The sequence below is a fragment of the Oncorhynchus mykiss genome, chromosome 12 (genome assembly GCF_013265735.2).
Source record: "Oncorhynchus mykiss isolate Arlee chromosome 12, USDA_OmykA_1.1, whole genome shotgun sequence".
NCBI classification, from domain to species: domain Eukaryota; kingdom Metazoa; phylum Chordata; class Actinopteri; order Salmoniformes; family Salmonidae; genus Oncorhynchus; species Oncorhynchus mykiss.
The window spans coordinates 76,540,831-76,554,514 of record NC_048576.1 but is presented as its reverse complement, the minus strand read 5'-3'; the positions used below and the strand labels follow the sequence as shown (position 1 = coordinate 76,554,514).

At 49.7% G+C, this 13,684-nt stretch overlaps 1 protein-coding gene across 2 annotated transcripts in view; it reads right to left on the bottom strand.

Moving 5' to 3' along the window:
- Positions 1 to 13,684, bottom strand: part of LOC110538962 (myosin-10) — a 64,947-nt gene continuing 51,263 nt past the window's right edge. Inside the window, exons 17-40 of one of the 2 annotated variants that reach the window (XM_036938505.1) lie at positions 13,403 to 13,596; positions 10,235 to 10,356; positions 9,868 to 9,937; positions 9,478 to 9,638; positions 9,211 to 9,319; positions 8,918 to 9,049; positions 8,356 to 8,562; positions 8,067 to 8,204; positions 7,831 to 7,954; positions 7,567 to 7,738; positions 6,495 to 6,852; positions 6,144 to 6,350; positions 5,952 to 6,056; positions 5,297 to 5,449; positions 4,898 to 5,146; positions 4,550 to 4,762; positions 4,159 to 4,371; positions 3,866 to 4,027; positions 3,630 to 3,758; positions 3,283 to 3,495; positions 2,882 to 3,090; positions 2,490 to 2,598; positions 1,833 to 2,005; positions 1 to 1,698 (exon numbers count right to left, since the gene is read on the bottom strand). In XM_036938505.1, the coding sequence (XP_036794400.1) occupies positions 1,542 to 1,698; positions 1,833 to 2,005; positions 2,490 to 2,598; positions 2,882 to 3,090; positions 3,283 to 3,495; positions 3,630 to 3,758; positions 3,866 to 4,027; positions 4,159 to 4,371; positions 4,550 to 4,762; positions 4,898 to 5,146; positions 5,297 to 5,449; positions 5,952 to 6,056; positions 6,144 to 6,350; positions 6,495 to 6,852; positions 7,567 to 7,738; positions 7,831 to 7,954; positions 8,067 to 8,204; positions 8,356 to 8,562; positions 8,918 to 9,049; positions 9,211 to 9,319; positions 9,478 to 9,638; positions 9,868 to 9,937; positions 10,235 to 10,356; positions 13,403 to 13,596 (4,079 nt within the window). In that variant the 3' untranslated portion in view covers positions 1 to 1,541. The remainder of the gene's footprint in view (positions 1,699 to 1,832; positions 2,006 to 2,489; positions 2,599 to 2,881; positions 3,091 to 3,282; positions 3,496 to 3,629; positions 3,759 to 3,865; positions 4,028 to 4,158; positions 4,372 to 4,549; positions 4,763 to 4,897; positions 5,147 to 5,296; positions 5,450 to 5,951; positions 6,057 to 6,143; positions 6,351 to 6,494; positions 6,853 to 7,566; positions 7,739 to 7,830; positions 7,955 to 8,066; positions 8,205 to 8,355; positions 8,563 to 8,917; positions 9,050 to 9,210; positions 9,320 to 9,477; positions 9,639 to 9,867; positions 9,938 to 10,234; positions 10,357 to 13,402; positions 13,597 to 13,684) is intronic. The other variant, XM_036938507.1, reaches the window with a different exon arrangement.

The window sequence follows — 13,684 nt, the reverse complement described above, 5'->3', positions numbered from 1 at the left end:
TACTTTTCTATAATGGATATGTTTATTGGTCTTTTACAACAATAACAAAAAAAGGCTAGGAATACAAGAAATAAAAGGAGATGATGAATACCTGGTCGTCAACAGCCAGTCCACTAATAATAACAACCTTCAGGATGTTAAAGCTTTGAACCCATTGAAATCCTACTTTCTGAAGGCTCCATAAATCATTCTGTTATGACACTGGTTCACACCAACGTGATGGGAGAGGTGCTTATGGTATAATATGACACTAAAGCTATGAAACTGATTCAAACACCCCCCCCCCCCCCCCCCCCATGTCTTTATTGAGAAGTGTCTTTCAAAAGAAACAGATAAACCTTTTTCGCCCAATTTGTTATGGTTTAAAATAATTAATTAAGGCCTCATATGTATTTACTAATTTACAAAATGGTAATTTATGTTTAACAATCAAGGCATCAAAAAGTGTGCATATTCAAATTGATCGATTTCTCTACCCTGAACCACTGAATTAAAACCAACGCTCTAACACTCAATAAAAATGAATTACCCTTCTGTAAATCATGCTAATATTATTCAGCCATTTGTAATGCAATGATATTATGGTGACAAGAGATGCCAAAGAGACCTTATGCATTTTGAGTTAAGCATGTTGTACATGGTACAGAAAACACAACTGAATGGGCAGAATTATACATAGCAATATTGCAGTATGTCAAGCACACATTTGGGTTGTCTTCCTAAAAAAAAAGGGCCTTTGCTCCAAGTCTGACAAACCTAATTCCACACATTATCGTACACCACTTAAAGTAGATTGATATGTCAAATATAAAATGGTGGGTTATTGGACAAGGTTATATTGGTCAAGTTAACAGGGTCTTTTGCTGGTCATATATATAGGGGGAATGCTGAGGCAACATGGCGTGGTACAATCTTATTTACTACAAACCTGCTACCAAAGAGTTAGTCACATAGTTATTTTTATAGTAAACTAAGTGGATTGCAGTATCTCTATGACAGTGGTGGTTTTGATGAAGAAAAAATAAATCGGTGTGATCGTCATTTGGGCTACCATTTAAAAATAATTCCCTCGCTTATGCTGTGCTTTGTTTTACATATCCTGGTCCAATACTGTACAATCATCAAAGACACATGTTTTTACAGACTTGTGTGCAGTCGTCCACCTGTGTGCCAGTAAACCAGCTGAAATGACAGTGGTTAATTCTAGCTAGAGGGCTGTTTGATTCTAATGGCTGTTCCAGGGAAGTAGCTTAACATAATTATGGTAAACTCCTGTTATTTGTTTTCGAGTGCCTATGCACACTCAGACGCCTATGCAATTTAAATGCACTTTTATCTGCAATTGATGTTAAAAACGAATCCAAGGCATGATGTGCGGTATATTCATATGGAGGAGATGATGGATTTGCTTGGCCCTGCAGCTTGCCATAGAGGGGTAAGGCAGAGTAGTGGGGTCCACTGCTGGTGTCTGGGGTTAGGAGGACAGGGGGAAGGTTTGTGGGGGCGGAGGCCATGCTGCGTGTGGGCTGGAGGGAGAGCTTCTACTCTGGTTGGGGAGCTGCTGGCGTCTCGTTGGCATTGGCGTCCGTGGTCTTGTTTTCCACCTCGTCGTCGGATAGGAGGTCGAGTGATGTTCCCTCCACCTGCAGCTGACGCCTGCCCGAGCGGCTGGAGGAGAAACTGATGGGGCCTCCACGCCTGCAGGGGACAGATGGGGCCAGAAGAGTTGGAGAGGTATTAGTAACGAGGACCACAATTTGGCCAATATACACAACTGATTGTGTGAAAAATATAATTTTAGAGTTTGTGTGTGTGTGTGGGGCTCTAAATACCTGAGGCGGCTCTTGAGTGTGTTGACCTCGCGGCTGAGACCCTCGCTGGCCTCAGTTGCATCGTCCAGCTCCCTCTGCAGCTTCCTGCGGTAGGCGTTGGCACGTGTGGCCTCCTCCTCAGCCTCCTCAAGCTGCCTCTTCAGCTGCTTCATGCGAGAGTTGGCCTTCTCCATCTGACTCAGCCAGGTGTCACAACAGACATCAACAATGATGAACAGTCAATACTAATACTTACAATACTCAGCAGTCCTATGGTCCAGTGGTTACTGGAAAGAACCTACTGTTGGAAAGACTGCATTCCTAAATCTTCACACCTATCCAATCCTGTCCCACCTTTGCAAGTTGTACTGAATTTGATATAATTCCTTCTTTAGCTGTGTACATCTTAAAAATGCACTATGCAGAATTCGCCTCATTTCTGTTTGAGTCAAAACAAGCAGTCATTGTGTAGAGAATCCATAACCAAAAAAATAGATATTTTCAGCTGTTGTACAAAACCGAAAGTAAAAGACGCAAAAACTAAACTTAAGAACAGGAAGCATAGAAAAAGAGCACATAGAACAAACCTATCGCTTCTTAGACTTGTTTTCAATGAGAATTAAATATATTGTAGCTTTAAGATCTGGGACGTCCAAACATCCGTGACAAGCTCCTCACCTGTTCCTTGTACTGGTCGGAATGGCGGCGCTCGTCCTCCACCTGCATGCACACCTCCTTCAGCTTCTTCTCTGTCCGTCTCACAAGCTTATTGGCCGCTGCTCGCTCCCTGATAGGAGGACAGAGGAATGAGGTCATAGGACAGTTAGAGCACCACAGGAAACGCAATATAACAAAGGTTGTCAGTCATAGATCTTCAAGTGCATCTCTTAAGATTGCTTTTGACTCATTACATTGATCACATTAACATTTAGATCACATTCAAGAACCTCTCTTCCAACGGGCTGAGCCTGTTCTAAAGCCCTCATGAACTCCTCCTGAGTCTTGGTCTCCTATTTCACCCTGTCTAATAAGGTTTGGAGTTGTTATAAGAGAGTTGCTGTGTTTCTCACTTAGCCTCCTGCTCCAGCTGCTCCTCCAGCTGCAGTATCTTGGCCTCCAGGGCAGTGATGGAGGCCTTGAACCGGCTCTTCACAGAGCCCTCCAGCTCACCCAGCTTGGCCCGCAAGTCCTTGTTCTGTCTCTCCAGCTGCTGGCGCGCATTCTCACTCTTCTGGGCCAAGCTGCGCTCTGCCACAAGCTCCAGGGTCAGGGTGTCCACCTGGGGGAGGAGAGAGGTGGAGAGAGGAAAACAGGGAATGAAGGAGAGAGAGAGAGAGAGAGAGAGAGAGAGATAAGAGTACTTTTTATGGTAGGGGCTGAATAATGGATTGTTCCCTAAAAGTCAGAGGAACAAGGGTAATATGATTACAATGATCAAGTCTGCATGAAAAGGTTTCCTCCTGGCTCATACCTGCATGGTGGTCTTGCGGAAGCGGTCGTTAAGCAGCTCCATGTTGCCCTGTTCCTCCTCTAGTTCCTCCTCCAGCTGAGCAATGCGAGCCTCCAGCCTCCTTTTCTCATCCATCAAGGCAGACTTGCCCGAGGTGCTGTTGGAGATCTCGTCCGCTAGCTCATCCCGTTCCTGCTCTGCGTGGCGCCGCGCCCTCTCTGACGCCGCCAGGTCCTACAGGGCAGAGGTCACACAGAGGTCAAACACAGGTCAACATTTCTCACAGTAAGATGAGCCAGTCTAGACTACAGGAAACAACAGACCAAAACACAGAGTTATGATGGGAGCAATACTACAGCCCACTGTACCTCATGCAGCTGGAGAACCTCGGCCTCCAGGCTCTTCAGCTTCTTCTCGTTCTCCTTGGATTGGGAGAATATTTCGTCCCGAGAGGCCCGGGCGTCCTCCAACTCCCTCTGGTAGTCTTTCATCTGGGACTGAGGGAGAAAGTGGAGATAGATCGAATCCCATTATTGACCAAAATAATAAATTGTATATTTTTTTATTTGTCTTGTCTGTTCTACAGACGGTGTGAGTTTATTACCTGCAATTTGCGTAGCTGCTTGATGGCTTCGTCACGGGCCTTGTTGGCGCCCTCTATCTGTCCCACCATGTCCATCAGGTCCATCTCCAGCTTCTTCTTAGCAGCCATGGCCAGGGCTCTCTGCTTCCTCTCATTCTCCAGCTCTGCCTCCATCTCACGCACCTGAGGAGACCAGGACAGACCAGGTCAGAGGAGGGGAAGGTGTACATTCTCTGAGAGTATGACAACATATTGTTCCTGGAATTTTTTCACACAATTCTTGTTTGTATGGAAGTAATGTGTCCTCTTTGCACCTGTTTGACAAGCGCCCTTTTCTTCTCGTCGTTCTGGTCGTCTCGCCCCTGCAGGTCTCTCTCGTACTGGGCCTTCATGGCCTGCATGTTGACCTCCAGACGCAGCTTGGCGTCCTCCGTGGCCTGCAGCTCGTCCTCCAGCTCTTCCAGCTGAGTCCTCATCTCCTCCAGCTGCTGATCCAGAGTCCTCTTGGACTTCTCCAACTCATGGACCTGGACAGTGGTAGAGAAAATACTTTGAGGTGATGATATTTGTAATGAACTGGCTTTTAAAGTTTAGGTTAAACCTAGTTTATTTCTGTAGGATGCAGAGCAGTCCATCTGAAAACAACAGATGCAAACCATTCTGCCCTCAGCTGAACAAAACACAGGTATTCAGTGCAACACTCACGTTCTTGCCCACGTCGTCCTTGGAGCTCATCAGGTCCTCCATCTCACTCCTCAGCTGCTTGTTGAGTCTCTCAAACTCCTCCTTGGCCTCCAGAGCCTCATCCAGAGCCCGGGCCAGAGACAGGGACTTGGTCTCCTTCTCCCTGGCCTCCGCCTCAGCCTTGTCCCTCTCCTCAGCGTAGCGTGCAGAGATGTTCTTCTCCTCAGCCAGCAGCTACAACACAGGGTAAAAACTGACTTACAGAGGGAAAATGTCCACCATCTATCTACACAATGCCATTCCATACTGTGCTCTAAGACCAAGCCAATTTAGCTACCATTATGGATGGCTTAGAGTGATCAGTCAAACCTGGTCAAACTTCTTCTGCTTCTTCTCCAGGTTGGAGACGATGGTTCTCTGGTGGTCCAGATCCACCATGAGGTCATCCAGCTCCTGCTGCAGGCGGGTCTTGGTCTTCTCCATCTTCTCAAAGGCAATGCCCTTCTCCTCCAGCCTCAGGGTGGCCAGCTCCATGTCCTTCTGCAGCTTCCTCTTCACCTCCTCCAGACCCTCCACCATCCCCACGTCATCCTCCAGCTTCTTTTTAGTCTCAACCAGCTACACATACATAAAGTTGATAATGATATGATGCTCACTGAAGGATGGCTACAGTAGGTGGTAGCTTGTTATGGTGATATCATCTGTGTTGCAGTTAATGTGTAATATTATTTGAATAGATACAATTAAGCTGTAAGGCGCTGTATTGACCTGGGCCTGCAGTGTGCACAGCTGTTTCTCCAGGTTTCTGCGCGCCACCTCGTCCTCTTCCTGCTGCTCCTGCAGGGTGCTCTTCTCCTCCTCCAGCTGGCGGATACGACTGCTCATGTTCAGCTTCTGACGTGTCTCTTCCTGGAGAAGCTCCTACACAGATAGACAGACACAGAGACAGAGACAGACAGACAGACAGACACCATCCCATATCCCAAAGATGAGACATTGACATGGAAACAGAATGCTACCTCCTCTTAATGTAATGTGGCAAAAAACAATTTTTCAAGCAACAATTTTGATAGGACTGTCTGGGAGTGGGGAGGGGAAAACTGAAAACTAGCTGCTATTAGCAAATCGGTTTGGATCTCTCTTTGTTATTGGTCTATTAAATCAGTTTACCGCATGGCGATGTCACCATGGAAAGCCGAAACTCCCACGCATGCAAACCTGCTGATTAGAAGGACTTGCTGGTTGAAAATACAATTTATGCAATTATCAGGAAATAACACTGATCAAATTTGGTCAGTGTTAGTTTCATCAGCTGTTGTACAATATGATATAAAAGACAGGACTTTTTTTTTTGTCTGCACTGGGCCTTAAAGATACACATAATGTGTTCTTCTCCGATGAGAGGTTGTCCAGTCTAGCTCACCTGTGTGTCCTGCAAAGCACTCTCCAGGACAGTGGTGTCTTTAACCAGCTTGATTCCCTTCCTCTCTGCATCTTCCAGCAGAGCAGACACACTATCCAGCTCCGTCTGCACACACAGCAAACAGCCCAGTTGAGAGACCATCACCAGCAGAGGTTAACGTGTGTGTGTGTGCTGCAAATGGCCCTCTCTCACCTGTAGTTTGTGGGAGCGGTCGGCCAGCTCTCCCTTGCCCTTCTCTCCCTCTGTGACCCGGGCCATGAACTCCTGGAGCTGGGCCTCCAGCTTCTTCTTCTTGTGTTCTGACTCCGTCTTGGCCTGCTGCAGCCCCTTTACCTCACTGACCAGCACCTTGTTGGCACTCTCTGTGCTCTGCTTGTTCTTCTCCAGGTTGACCTTGAACTGGACACAGACCAAGATACATTACAATAGGACTCATGCTCAGACAACACAAAACATTTAAAACAGAGGAAGTACTACCTCCACTACCTCATCCAAGTTTTCTCTGACTAAACATGACCATGCGGTTGTTGTGAAGCCACCCACCCTTTTGGCCTGCTCTAGCTGCTCAGACACCTCCTCCAGGGCCGTGGAGTGTCTCTGTCTCATCTCCTGGATCTGGGCCTCGTGGTTCTTGGTCTCCTCGTCAATGGCCTTCTTCAGCTCCGTCACCTCCTGCTCACGCTTGGTCCTGAGCTCCTGCTGGGCTGCGGTGGTGTCCAGGGTGTCCTCTAGCTCAGTCTTTAAGGCCTCCAGCTCCTCACTCAGATCTCTCTTGAGCTTCTCAGCCTTGTTCCTGGAGACCTTTTCTGATTCCAGGTCTTCCTGCAGCTCTGCCAACTGGGCCTGTAGCTCCCGTACCTGCTTCAGGGCGTTGTTCTTCTGGGTCACCTCCTCGTCTCCCCTGACACACACATTTTAAATTCTTTATTAGGATGCAAAATATAACATTGTCGTACAAGTACAAAGGACCCCAAATAGTCATAGGCCTATGCTTGGACAGTTTAACTAAGTTGCTATGCATGTATTTTCCACTGGTTGGCAGTATCAGACAATATATCCTGAAATAAACACAGATAAACACCTTGTTTGTCACTACCATTGAGTATGTGAGTTAATCCTGAAAGAGCAGAGTCTTTTTAATGGCCAGTGTTCAACACACACTAGACGTGGGGCCAACATTTACACATTCCAACCCAGTGAGATCTGCTGAATAAATAGCTGCTGGGTGGTCTGGTCAGCACCGTATCATGACGAGAGGGCATAAAAATGGTAAATGCTCATAGGGTTTTAATAGTCAGATTACAAGATTACCGGTGCAAATCTGGCCAACTGTAGACCTACTATTGTTAAATATGGCATATAAAAGACAGGTGTTGAGACAATTAAAATAGGAGGGAATTTGATGACGGCGCTATACAGCTATGTGATAATTACTTCAGTCAGAAAATCAGACTTCCTCGCAGTCAAACACCTTCCAATGGCAAAATACATCTGAACTATATCTCCAGGTGGCTTCCATCCAGCTTTGGGCCCTCCCTCCCTCCGTCCGTCTCACCTGGCCTGTGTCTGTCTCGCCGTCCGTCCGTCAGTCTGTCCGTCCGTCAGTCTGTCTCACCTGGCCTGTATAGCCTGCAGCTCCTCCTCCTTCTTAGCCAGCTGCACCTTGAGCTCCTCTATCTGGGCCTGCAGCTCAGCTATCTGGTCCTGCAGGTCTGTGGTCTCTCCATCCAGCTTCCTCTTGGCCTTCTCCAGCTCCTGACGAGTCTTCTCCTCCTTCTTCAAACGCTCTGAAGGGAGAAGGGAAGGAGACAGATGGTGTTAAAGTGTCTGGACTCACTACCTATAACTAGTGAGACTTTGTAGGTAAGAGGACACCTACCTTCCAGGTCCACCATCATCACCTCCTGCTTGTTCTTTGTCTTGCCCAGGTTCTTGGCCTTCTCCTCCTCCTCAGTCAGCTGGGACATCATCTCATTGACACGGTCATCCAGGAGCTTCTTCTCCTGAAGGGGGAAAGAGGAGTCCGGTTGTTTATAATGATAGTAAAGTCCAGCAGCATAATGTTAGTAAGGTCCAATATTTCTCAACATTAGACTGCCTTTCATCTCTACTCACCTTCAGGAACTTGGAGTTCTGGTCCTCCAGGAGCAAGATGTCCTCCTCAAATTTCTTCATCTTGGCCTCGGCTGTCACCTTCTCCAACTGCAGCTTCTGCCTGGCAGCCTCCTCCTCATCCAACTGCTCCTCCAGGTCCTTAAATGTAAAAAAATCACAGCATTTATTAAGAAGGTAGAAATGTTTTGGGTCCACAGAAAATATATTTTCTGTCATAAAATACGTGCAACCACTTCCATGTTCAATCTTCTCAAGCTTCCACTCTGCAGTCTCCATGTCTCATCAGTACCTGGATGTGAGACTGCATCTTCTTCTTCTCACTTTGCAGGCCCTGGGTCCTCTCCTCCTCCTCCTCCACTCTAGACTCCAGGTCATGAAGGATCTCCTCCAGCTCCTGCTTCTTAGCGGCCAGACGAGCTCTCATCTCCTCAGCCTCGGCAAACAGCTCCGTCTCGGCCTGCAGCTGCTCCGCTAGGATGTTCTTCTCCTCAATCAGCTACACAATGCAAACATGGGCATAATGGAATGAATGGTACAATGCGGAATTGAAGATCATAAAGGGATGATCCTTAGGGTCTACACTCTTAGAAAAACGTGTTCCAAAAGGGTTCTTTGGCTGTCCACCTAGGATAACCCTTTTGGGTTTCAGGTAGAAACCCTTTTGTGTTCCAGGTAAAACCCTCTGTGGAAACGGTTCTACATGGAACTCAAACAGGTTTTTACCTGGAACCAAAAAGGGTTATTCAAAGGGTTCTCCTATGGGAACAGCCAAATAACAATTTTACGTTCTAGATAGCACCTTTTTTTCTAAGAGTGTAGTCCACTGTAGTTGGTGTGGACTGGACACTGACCTGTGAGTGCTTTCTCTCCATCTCCACCAGTTCTCCCTCCACCTTGGTCTGCTTCTCCTTCACCTTGACAAGCTCATCGTCCTTGGCCTGCATCTCCTCCTCCTGCCTGGTCACCTGCAGCAGGGGCTTCACCTGGGGGACAGAACACAGACCTGGGGTCAGCCACTGTTCAAACGTAGATGACTAGGAGCCTTATCATATAGCTATATAGAGAGACGTGACAATGCTGGTGTTACAAAGACAGATTAGCCATATACAGTAGATATAGTGTACTGTAATGGAGACATGCCCACCTTGGTAAAGAGTCTCCACCACTGCCAATGCTTCAGCTTCAGGTAGGCAGAACAGTTCCTCTGAAGCACCTTCAGACAATTCAGTTGCTGCTGCTTCTTAACAAACGCCCTGTCAGGAGAGAGAGGGGAGACGTGGTCAGACATACTGACCAAGAAGGTCAAAGGAAACATATATCTGTGGCATCTTTCTGTCCTAAGAAGTGTTCTAGTGGTCACGAAAAGGAAGGAATTGAGGAAAGGTAAGGCCATTGCATATATAGAACTCACTTGCGGGCCAGGTATCCCCGGCAGACAGACTGGAAGTAGATGATGATGTCCGTGATCTTCAGGTCTCTCTCCTCCTCCAGGTGGGCCAAGACTCCAGCCCTGAAGAAGATCTTACTCTGCCCAATCCTGAACAGGTTAGGATCCAACTCCAAGGCTCGGATCTGGAGTGAAAATGGGTCATAGATTTAAATCCAGGGAATGAAGGTCAAATCATAATAAACAGTGTCATTTAAGTGATGCCCTATAAATACTAAGGAAGAATCATGTCATGGGTGTTTATGAAGTCGATATACATTTAACATGCTTACCGTGCTCTAGCTTGTAAAAGGACAAAGAGCCTCTCCCAAGTATTCAATGTGCACAGTAAAATAGTGACACACAAATCCTCACCATTCTCTCACAGGCTTGCTTGCCATCCATGAAGCCCTTGGGGATGGCGTTGGGGGTGAGGATCTCATACCTGGCAACAGAGTGGACATGAATGTGTAAAGGCCCTGGGTCATTACACCACACCTCAATGTTGACTAGGACCAGGGTGTGAGGAGAGACGCGAGAGGCCTCAGATCTTACAGAAGCCTCACTGTTCAGAAATAGAACAGCTCCATGAGATAATCAAAGCACAACACCCAAGCCAATGGGAAACCAATGCCACTTTGTCCTGTATAATCTCTCTCTCAAAAGTAAACACAGGAACTTATCAATTGGGTTGAAATACATAAAGAGTCTGTATGAGGTGCGTGTACAGTGAGTACAGTACCTCTGTCTGAACTCCTGGAAGACAATACGGTTGGGGAAGCCCTGTCTGCAGATACGGATCCCCTCCAGAACACCATTACACCTCAGCTGGTCCAGAACCAGGTGGGGATCTAGCTTACCAGCCTTTTGGGAGGGACGGGCATTGAAGTGAGAGGTCAGGGAGAGATACAGTACAGTACCAAACTTCATGCAAATAAGATTATTCTAAACTAAGAGCAACTAAATGCTGTTACTGTTCATTTAGCTTTGACAATTTCATCCAGAAAATGTTTTATAGGGAAACAATGTTACTTCAAATATACTTGTGTAATATTATGCAAAATGCCATTCTACAATTAGGATTGCATGGGACTAGACTAACTACTTGAACACATTCACACCAAAACAACCAGTGTTTATATCCTCTTCTCCATCCATACCATCCATTTATGACAGTCATTTGTGGTTGCGGTGCAGAAACAAGCGTGTCTAGTCTAAATCCCCTGGAATACATTAGGGAATACTTAACAGGCCCACATAGCCCATAACTCTCCACTCTGCTATTGTTTCAATTCCAGCCTTCCATCTGAGCTGTTGTTTATGGAGGCAGAGAGCCCACTGAGGCCTGGTAGCAGAGTGTGTCTCCAGGGGTTCTGGTGGGTGGTGTGGGGACTGTAGTCTGGGCTACAGTGGTTCTGGTGGATGGTTGTGGAGGGGCTGTAGTCTGGGCTACAGGGGTTCTGGTGGGTGGTGTGGGGGTTGTAGTCTGGGCTACAGTGGTTCTGGTGGGTGGTGTGGGGGTTGTAGTCTGGGCTACAGTGGTTCTGGTGGGTGGTGTGGGGGCTGTAGTCTGGGCTACAGTGGTTCTGGTGGGTGGTGTGGGGGCTGTAGTCTGGGATACAGGGGTTCTGGTGGGTGGTGGAGGGGTTGTAGTCTGGGCTACAAGGGTTCTGGTGGGTGGTGTGGGGGTTGTAGTCTGGGCAACAGTGGTTCTGGTGGGTGGTGGAGGGGTTGTAGTCTGGGCAACAGTGGTTCTGGTGGGTGGTGTGGGGGTTGTAGTCTGGGCAACAGTGGTTCTGGCGGGTGGTGTGGGGGTTGTAGTCTGGGCAACAGTGGTTCTGGCGGGTGGTGGAGGGGTTGTAGTCTGGGCTACAGGGGTTCTGGTGGGTGGTGGAGGGGTTGTAGTCTGGGCTACAAGGGTTCTGGTGGGTGGTGTGGGGGTTGTAGTCTGGGCTACAAGGGTTCTGGTGGGTGGTGTGGGGGTTGTAGTCTGGGCTACAGGTTCTGGTGGGAGGTGTGGGGGTTGTAGTCTGGGCTACAGTGGTTCTGGTGGGTGGTGTGGGGGCAGTAGTCTGGGCTACAGGGGTTCTGGTGGGTGGTGTGGTGTGGGGGCTGTAGTCTGGGCTACAGTGGTTCTGGTGGGTGGTGTGGGGGCTGTAGTCTGGGATACAGGGGTTCTGGTGGGTGGTGTGGGGGCTGTAGTCTGGGCTACAGTGGTTCTGGTGGGTGGTGTGGGGGCTGTAGTCTGGGCTACAAGGGTTCTGGTGGGTGGTGTGGGGGCTGTAGTCTGGGATACAGGGGTTCTGGTGGGTGGTGTGGGGGCTGTAGTCTGGGCTACAAGGGTTCTGGTGGGTGGTGTGGGGGCTGTAGTCTGGGATACAGGGGTTCTGGTGGGTGGTGTGGGGGCTGTAGTCTGGGCTACAGTGGTTCTGGTGGGTGGTGTGGGGGCTGTAGTCTGGGCTACAGGGGTTCTGGTGGGTGGTGTGGGGGTTGTAGTCTGGGCTACAAGGGTTCTGGTGGGTGGTGTGGGGGTTGTAGTCTGGGCTACAGTGGTTCTGGTGGGTGGTGTGGGGGTTGTAGTCTGGGCTACAGTGGTTCTGGTGGGTGGTGTGGGGGCTGTAGTCTGGGCTACAGGGGTTCTGGTGGGTGGTGTGGGGGTTGTAGTCTGGGCTACAAGGGTTCTGGTGGGTGGTGTGGGGGTTGTAGTCTGGGCTACAAGGGTTCTGGTGGGTGGTGTGGGGGTTGTAGTCTGGGCTACAAGGGTTCTGGTGGGTGGTGTGGGGTCTGTAGTCTGGGCTACAGTGGTTCTGATGGGTGGTGTGGGGGCTGTAGTCTGGGCAACAGTGGTTCTGGTGGGTGGTGGAGGTGTTGTAGTCTGGGCTACAGTGGTTCTGGTGGGTGGTGTGGGGGCTGTAGTCTGGGCAACAGTGGTTCTGGTGGGTGGTGTGGGGGCTGTAGTCTGGGCTACAGGGGTTCTGGTGGGTGGTGTGGGGGCTGTAGTCTGGGCTACAGTGGTTCTGGTGGGTGGTGTGGGGGCTGTAGTCTGGGCTACAGTGGTTCTGGTGGGTGGTGTGGGGGCTGTAGTCTGGGCTACAGTGGTTCTGATGGGTGGTGTGGGGGCTGTAGTCTGGGCAACAGTGGTTCTGGTGGGTGGTGGAGGGGTTGTAGTCTGGGCTACAGTGGTTCTGGTGGGTGGTGTGGGGGCTGTAGTCTGGGCAACAGTGGTTCTGGTGGGTGGTGTGGGGGCTGTAGTCTGGGCTACAGGGGTTCTGGTGGGTGGTGTGGGGGCTGTAGTCTGGGCTACAGTGGTTCTGGTGGGTGGTGTGGGGGCTGTAGTCTGGGCTACAGTGGTTCTGGTGGGTGGTGTGGGGGCTGTAGTCTGGGCTACAGTGGTACTGGTGGGTGGTGTGGGGGCTGTAGTCTGGGTTACAGGGGTACTGGTGGGTGGTGTGGGGGCTGTAGTCTGGGCTACAGGGGTACTGGTGGGTGGTGGAGGGGCTGTAGTCTGGGCTACAGGGGTACTGGTGGGTGGTGTGGGGGCTGTAGTCTGGGCTGCAGTGGTTCTGGTGGGTGGTGTGGGGGCTGTAGTCTGGGCTACAGGGGTTCTGGTGGGTGGTGTGGGGGTTGTAGTCTGGGCTACAAGGGTTCTGGTGGGTGGTGTGGGGGTTGTAGTCTGGGCTACAAGGGTTCTGGTGGGTGGTGTGGGGGCTGTAGTCTGGGCTACAGTGGTTCTGGTGGGTGGTGTGGGGGCTGTAGTCTGGGCTACAGTGGTTCTGGTGGGTGGTGGAGGGGCTGTAGTCTGGGCTACAGTGGTACTGGTGGGTGGTGTGGGGGCTGTAGTCTGGGCTACAGTGGGCAGAGGGGGGAGGGACTGGTGGTCAGTGGTGGGGGGGTGCTGTTCATTGCTCACCCTCTTCTCGTGGTTGGGGATGATGCAGCGGACAAAGTTGGGGTTGGTGTTCCTCAGTGTGGCCATGAGCTTGGTGAGAGACTCCTTGTAGAGCTGGCCCACCGTGCGGAACATGCCCTTCTTGGTCTTATAGGCTGCGCCGAAGGCCGTCTCGTTCATCCCTGCTACCTGGTCCAGACCCACGATACGGTCCACTGACAGAAGAAAGACGGAGAGGAGAGAAGGGCAGAGTTAGATGGGTAGACGCTGGTAGAGGGGTGACTGGTGCGTGAACTAAACATA